At 31.1% G+C, this 8,195-nt stretch overlaps 1 protein-coding gene across 1 annotated transcript in view; it reads left to right on the top strand.

The window, feature by feature from the left end:
* Nucleotides 1-7,312, top strand: part of LOC106472648 (isocitrate dehydrogenase [NAD] subunit gamma, mitochondrial-like) — a 30,439-nt gene extending 23,127 nt beyond the window's left edge. The window contains exons 9-12 of the mRNA XM_013933303.2: nt 3,342-3,488; nt 5,033-5,127; nt 5,769-5,829; nt 6,696-7,312. Of these exons, the coding sequence (XP_013788757.1) occupies nt 3,342-3,488; nt 5,033-5,127; nt 5,769-5,829; nt 6,696-6,785 (393 nt within the window). The 3' untranslated portion in view covers nt 6,786-7,312. The remainder of the gene's footprint in view (nt 1-3,341; nt 3,489-5,032; nt 5,128-5,768; nt 5,830-6,695) is intronic.
* The last annotated feature ends 883 nt before the right edge of the window (nt 7,313-8,195 follow it).

The raw sequence follows: 8,195 nt of genomic DNA, 5'->3' as shown, positions 1-8,195 counted from the left end.
ACATGCGTCACTTGAGCATGTCATGCTCCTATTGGTGAAGAGGTGACGCAGAATGATTTGCATGAGACATGTTAGAATCATTTGATTCCAATAAGGAGGAGCGAAAGGCTTGTGGCATATGTAAAGAAAAAGTTCACATATAGAGAGCAGCACTTAAAAGGAATAGCTAATCTTGTGAGAAGAGACAAGTACCTATCAGAAATACATTTTCAGTATAGGAAAATTATAATTTTGAACTATAAACTATGTTTTAATGCCAAGTTTATTGCTGTACATTGAAAATAAAGTAATTTAATTAGATTTGAAATGTAACTCTGTAAAATTATCCAGCCATGCTGAGAGGGTTAATTCTATTCAACTCTTAACCACTGCAGAATGAAGGAAAGTATTTTGTTAACCTTCAACTGCACAAGGGTAAATACAACTCAATCTGTACAGAGGGGGACCTGAATGACTTTGTGTTATTATGTATGAATCATCAACAGAAATTCAACATCAGCTTAAGAAATGTCTTCATGACTAATTCAGGCATAAATTACCCTTTAAAATAAATAAAACTATAAAATTCCCTCTTTCAAACTAACAATACATTACATCCTTATATCATTGTCCTTTATGATTGTTTTTACTTAACTTTGCACTAAGATTACTTTTGCTTACAGTGTGATGTACAAATGAAAGGAAAACAACAGCTTTGTTCTTTTTGAGAACACGGGAGACCAGAGTTAGATTATTATCAAATTCAAAAACTGATGACTCAGTTGGTCTCTATTTTGATGATTGAAAACTCATAGAAATCTCTAACTTGTTTTTCTTGATGATGCCAACAATGGTCAGATTATGTTGGAGCATTTCATTTGTAAGGGGTACACTCATAAAAAATAATTGTCCATAGTAACATTCCATCCAGAACCACGATAAGACTGTTTGTGTTATCATCTTTTCACCAACATTCTTTGTTTCATGCTGACCCTCTTGTTTGCCAAGATAAATGTCTAAACTACAAACATAACCATTGTCTGACTTGCAGCAAAGTCACCATTTGATTCCATACTTTCCAGGTTCTGATGGCATGTACTGCCTGAAAGGACAAAACTGTGAAATGACACTAATTGTTCATCAACTGTCAGGTTTGCTCCAGGCTTGTATGGCCTCTGTAATGTACTCTGAAAATGAGTAAGCTTATCTCTAAATGGTGCCAATTTGTTGGTATTCCTGCAATCAGACCTGGTTTGAAAATCATCAAAGTATAGAAACCTCAAGATATTTTGAAAGCACCCCAATCCCACTGCAGCACTGAATATTGGTCAACCAGAATCCTTCATCTTCCACAGCTGTCTAACACCTTTGTTTGCTGAATGCAACACCCCTGCATATATAAGCAACCATATCAATACCTCGAGTTCTATTTCATCTACATCTTTCCTTTTTTTTGTTATTATTATGCTCACAGTTCCATTTTTCATATGCATTGTGCTTTCTGATTTGTAAATCTTACAATCATTTGTTTCATCTCAATAGTCAGAAATATATTTAATGTGTCCTGTTTGTTTTGTACCTTTCCATCTTTTTTCAGTCTCATTGTCTACCTCAACACGTTATGAGTTCTAGCATGACCTGTTTATCTGGACTTTGCTTGCCAGATGTAACCAGACACAGACTTGTAGGTGTTTTGCAAAGTACAATTACTATTATCCTGGATGGTAACTTCCTCTTCATCACTACTTTAGTTGTCCTCAAACTCATTTCCTGCAGTTTCATCATCAAAATCCTTTGGATTGTCCCCAAGATTATCATCACTTTGAGAGTTCATTTCTTCTATAAGCATATATTCATTATTTTGAACTTCCTCTGAGTCACTGATATTACTATCAGACTTATCACTGTCTGATTTTAGGCCTTCTAGTATTGCCTTCACTGCCTCTTTGACTGTCATTAATCGAGGTCTTTTTGATGCACTCACGATGGGGCCTGCGTCTAACAAATAAAGTCACAAAAACCCAATACTTCAAAAAAGAAAAACAAATGTTAATTATCACTGATATTATAAGTAGGGGATCTAAAAAGAACTCTCTTTGTGCAGATGATGGTTAAATAGGACTTTTATTTCTCCAAATACTCAAATTCCACAAGTAAAGATTTTTTTATATTTACTTTAAATGGTGGGAAATAACTGATATTTACATACATACATACACAAATGATACCACATGTGGAACACAGAGCTGCTAAACCAATGTAAGTAGCTGACATGATAATGAAAAAATCTATAGTAATAGCTTCTAAAAATATTAGGGGTATATACTGTTTTATAAGCAACTATCAAATGCAGATAAAGAACCTATAGACTTACAACTACTTAAAGTAAACCCTCTTGTCCTGAGTCCTACTACCATTCATTGTCCATGGCCAGTTGTGAGTGTGCCAGTAACCTTCCTTTCTACCAAATAATTGCAATGATAGTACAATACAACTAGAAAGTGAGTCTAATTAGCACCCTGTATAGTACCATACGAAAATACCTAACAAACATTGTTTATAGTCTTAAAAATTACAGTCTAGTAAAATAAAATGAAAACTGGTCAAACTGAAACTAGTCAGTTTATTTTATTTCTATTTTCAGGCTTGGTTATGTATATGAATTAATGCATTAAACATACTCAAATAGTTTGATTGGTAAGCAAAAAGTAAGTAATTTTTAACCTCAAAAGAAAGAAGAATATTAAACACTAAAAGCATTAACACTTTAATATTAATAGGAAGGATTTTCAAAGCTGATTTAATTTTTCCAACATTGTTTCAAAGTAGAAAACTTAAGTGATATAAGTGAGTTTACCAAATTGATCTTACATATTTATTTTTCATGTCCAAATTTCATAATAACCCATAAAAGTATATGTTGAAATATATTATTATGATGTGCTATCTTTAGTTTCTTCACTGAAATGAAACTACAATGAACTTCTTGTTTTAACTAGTTTAAAACTGGATATTTATTAGCAAAAAATATCCAAAGAGTAGTTCAATTCATCCCCCCCCTTTTTTTTTGTTCTTGCTCTGTATTTTTCTGTTAATGCTGAAAGATACTAGCCTCATAATTGCTTGATATTTTGCATTTATAGACTGAACCAAACAGAACATTGGGGCCTAAATCTTTTTGTTACTTATTTCGCAAAGCCTAAAAAGTCTGACATTTGAGCTGTTAAGATAGCTTATCCATATTTTAGACCCCCTAAAATTTCATTCACTATCTTTTTGATGTAATGACCATATTTCTAAAAACAAGCTCATAAGTGTATAGAGGGTTTAGTGATTATGTTGTGTTATTTTACCTTATGCAGTTAGTGGCCAACCCTCATCAGTTTGATGTGCTTTTACTGCCCAACCTGTATGGCAATATACTGAATAACATTGCTTGTGGACTGGTGGGTGGACCTGGTCTAACATCAGGTAGAAATTATGGCAACGAGTATGCTTTATTTGAAACAGTAAGTACTATACTACCTACCTGTACACACATGTAAACATTTCAATTTCAATCATTGTAGTGTAATATAGTAATAATCTAAAGTATTAGTTTGCAATTTCATCACGATATCATTACATAAATATTAAAATAACAGGATTGTATTTTTGTATCTATGAGCTCTAATGTCTTTTTTTTTCTTTCTTTTTCATATTCACTTAATAATTCATTGAATTGTATTTTATAATAATATACAGTAAAATAGAGCACATGCGTTTTGATTAAATGATATCTTCAAGTATTGCTATTCTACATTGTTTTGTTTTAATTTTGAAATTACATACTATATTTTTCTCCAAACTTTCTAACAAAGAAATATGAGTCATCATGCACTTCCACATTTCTTGATTTTGATGTAGTAGTATTCTGTCTAAAGGATTTAGACTAGCAGTTACTCTGAATGTTCAGACTTTAATGAACTTACAGGAAATATTTTTAAATTCCAACATTTTGTTTTATAGATTTCTGAGATAAGAGATTTTTTAAACAAAATGTATTACATGTAACTCTAAAAAAAATAAGCCCTGTAATTTTTACTCAGGTTTTCAATAAGTATATATTCTGACAGTTTAGCATTCATTGTAGTTGTGGCTGATCAACCTAAACTTTTTATTTGTGGTTTTTGCGAAAGTAAGTATTCCATTTACCTCAGTTATAAATGCAGATACATTCATATAGAAAGATGTCTATAATAATACAGAACTTTCTGAATAAATTAACTTCTGTGATGGTCTAGCACGCACGGTGGTTAAGACATTATACTCGCATTCTGCAGGTCAAGGGTTCAAATCCCATCATCAAATATGCTCACCTTTTCATCCACGAGGTTTTATAATGTGAAGTCGGTCCCATTTCTCATCAGTTTAAGGGTTTGTGATGGGTGGTGTTGACTAGCTGCATTTCCTCCAGTCTGTCACTTCAAAATTAGGGATGGCTAGTACAGATAGCCCTTGAGTAGCAAAATTCAACAAACATAAACAAAACTTCTGTAATCTTGGTTAAAAACTGCTCGTATTATCATTAATATAGAAGTCAAAATTTTTTTAGCTAGCATTGTAAAGCTTATTAAAATATGTGGTTCATTTTTACATTAAATGCTCTCAGGAATTAGATGTAAGTATACATAACTAAACAATTTTGTTGGAGAAAAATGTACAGATTTACATTTTGCGTTTCACTTTTCAATTGATAAAATTGTACAAGCTGAATATGGGGGTTTGTTTTGATTAATGAATTTGAAACTTGATAGACCTTTCATTAAAGCTAATAACTAAATCATGGACCAGTACATCAGAAATTAAGAAAAGAAAAGTATTTATTTTGTAGAAAATTCAGTTGGTAGGTGTTTGGTAATTACATTTTTTTTACAAATGGTTTTTGTTACTTATTTATATGGCATGTAGTAAAAGTTATGCTATCTGTACTTTATATTGTTTTTAACAAAGGAAATTGCTGTCTGTTTACGAGGCTTAATCATAACTTATGCTGTTTGTATGCTGTACTTAGGGAACGAGAAACACTGGAAAATCGATAGCAGGCAAAAATATAGCCAATCCTATTGCAATGTTGAATGCTGGAGTGGATCTGTTGAAGCACTTGGGGTAAGCCATGGTTTCAGATAACAAACTATCTTTTAAGCCTTTTGGAATGAGTTCATTTTCTCAAAAAATAGTAAAGCCATGTGAAGTTTCGAGTATTTGAGTATTTTCTTGATGTGCAAGCTTCATTGTTCATGATTAGGATATATAGATATGTATGCACATGATTTTGGTTTTCATTACAAACTTTTTTTTTTAATCTCAGAGGCCCTGCTATATTTCATAACTACTGCCATATAATTCCCAAACATTTTGAACAAAATTTTCTTGGTGCCTTTTTTTTTAATCATCAAATTACAGAAACACGTGAAAGAAAGATACAAACACCATTATGAATTAAGTCTGCCAGTTTAATAAAGACAGATCAATATTCTTTATTTCAGTCAAACCCAGGATATATGATGAGAGGTGTGTTACTGAAACTCATTGTTACCCAGAATATTATACTGCAACACGTACATCAGGACAATTGAGATCTTTACTGTAAACTAAAAGTTTTGATCAATAAAAACAATTAAATAATACTATTTATTTGTATGATTAATAGTATGATTTGTTTATTTTTTTTGTGGCCTTGGAATGATAACTAATTATAATATTGAGTTTAACCAAACTGATGAAAAATTTTACATTTTATGTGACAGGCTGACTACACATTCTAAGGTTATTAGTGCAGCTGTTGACAAGACACTGAATGTTGATCAGGTAAATATGGAAGTTTCTTTAAATACTTCATGTAGCTGACATGTACAGATCTTTGTTGGTATGTTTAAGTGCTGTTTATGTATTTTATTGAAATTGAATATGAATGTTGCATGGTAAAAAAATTTGAAGTGTTTTGAGCCCTTCTCTGATTTTCACCATGAAATCTATGTGAATTTTGGTGTTTCATAAGCACATGTTCATGTGATGTCAATTATATCAGGCAGGAAGTTTTATAATTATCCAGATACTATTTAATTTTTTGTGTTGGAAAAACTGTTAAGCATTTGTTGTTTTTCTTTAATCTTGGGTAATTTTAATGTTAGATAGTTAAGGTCAAATAATTTTGGCACTTGATGTATCATAAAAGTGATCGTATTCCATCTAATCTAGGCCCAAAAATAATATCTTAAGACCAAAAGTTAGGTGCAGTACTAAGAAAAAGTAAAAAAACACGTGAAACAAATCACCTTTTGGAACATCCTTTGTTAAAGTAGTTATGTATAAGTTATTGTAGATGATGGTAAAATGCATATTAATAATAACTGTCTTTCCTAGAAGATTCTTGACAGTGATTGATCTTTACTGGTTAAATGTTTGTATTGTAAGCTTTGTTACTGAAACTATTAAAACTGCGTGCTCATTTTCATAATCTTTTAAACATTGTATAATTAGGTTATGAACAAGAAAGTTCCATATTGTTATAACAGTGTTAGATATCTTCACTATATAGTATTTTTGTTTTTCAATTAAACTACGTGTGTCAAAAGAACTGTTAGATTTGAAAAGTACTGTTCTTGGAAAGTAAAGTTTTTTTCTTGATGAAAGTAAAATAAGTGTGCACGGACTATTTTTCTCTCTTGCAACAGATCCACACTCCAGACTTGGGAGGGCAAGCAACTACAACAGATGTAATGCAGAATATTATCAAAGAAGTTGTGGCCAACACACAGTTATAAAAACTCCTTCATCTGAGATATTTATTGGTAATCCTGTAACCTTCCCCTCTGAAGGTTGAATATGGAGTACTTGGTGTTCTGCAGTTTCTTTTGTGTAGTCATGTAGGTTTGTAGGTACAGTGATATATGTTTAAGTTGCACTTCCTGCTTCTTCCTAACAAATTTCAGAGTACTGTTTTATATCCTATGTCTTATGTACTGTTTGTTAGGGTTTAGAGCAAGAACAACAACAATGAATTGTTGGGCAAGATCTGGTTCCATGTCGTTAACTACAGTTTACCCAACTGATTTTTGAAGCACAATGTAAGGTGGTTTTAGCTGATATTTTTGTCCAATTGGAAAGTTAACAATTTGTTTAGTTTATTGATATGTTATGACTGTATTATGTAAAGCCTAATGTTTTTTGGTAAGATATAGAAACTCTAGAGTTAACGATGTTTTGTAAGGTGCTTAATCGACAAGATTCTTATAAAGATTTGCTAAGTTATTTAATATAGAATTACCAGAGTGATATTTTAAAGTACATACATGGAATACATACAATATTTAGAATAAGATAAACAGATTAATTTTTGGTTTAGAGCAACATAAAACATAAACTTAAAATGTCAACTTAACAAGAAGATGGTCATGTGTATTTTTTTTTCTATTTTATCTTCTATTTTGTATTATTTTTCTCTTCAATAGTTTATATTTCTACAGTTTTTGACCACAGTTAAAAAAAAATGTATTAATTCATTGACCATAAGAAATGAAAAAGACGAACTATTAAACTGAATCTAGAGAGGTAAAAACAAAACTCCATACAAATGTATGTTTGTACAAGGCTGATGTATATTATTTTATTATATATGTATTAATAGAACAATATCAATTACTGCAGAGATAAAGAAGATTCAAGTTTGTCGTGTAAAACAGCTCATTTCTTCAGGACTCAACCAACTCTGTGAAAGCATTTTGTAAACTAGAAGAAATACTTTTTATATAAATTTCCATTAATTTGTCAAAAGAAATGTTGTTGTTTTTTTTAAATATTCTGATTGGGATCGGAAATTAAAAGGAATGTGATAATTTAAATAAAGACTGAAAATGAATTTAGGTTAAAAAAATGAAAGGGTAAATCTCCCAATACAAATTGTGATTTGGCATTTAAATCTCCATAAAGAAATCTGTCAGTGTAGGAAGCATTGATACAAACCATCTGTGCTTTGAAAAAATTGCTGTATTCTAACCTAATCAGATGTTAATATCCAACAGAATTTAACTGATCCTTGCTGTGTTAGCCAATGGAAAACATATGACGTTTATAGTTGTTTTTGCAATGTTTAATAACTTTCACGTGCCACTGCATTTTCTGTGCAAGTTAGAAAAAACCCAAGTAGTAGAAACAATTAAAAAATATGAAGTATT

The sequence above is a fragment of the Limulus polyphemus genome, unplaced genomic scaffold, assembly GCF_000517525.1.
Source record: "Limulus polyphemus unplaced genomic scaffold, Limulus_polyphemus-2.1.2 Scaffold5491, whole genome shotgun sequence".
In the NCBI taxonomy this organism is placed as follows: Eukaryota; Metazoa; Arthropoda; class Merostomata; order Xiphosura; family Limulidae; genus Limulus; species Limulus polyphemus.
The sequence above is the reverse complement of the archived record's forward strand: the minus strand, read 5'-3'. Positions and strand labels throughout refer to the sequence as shown.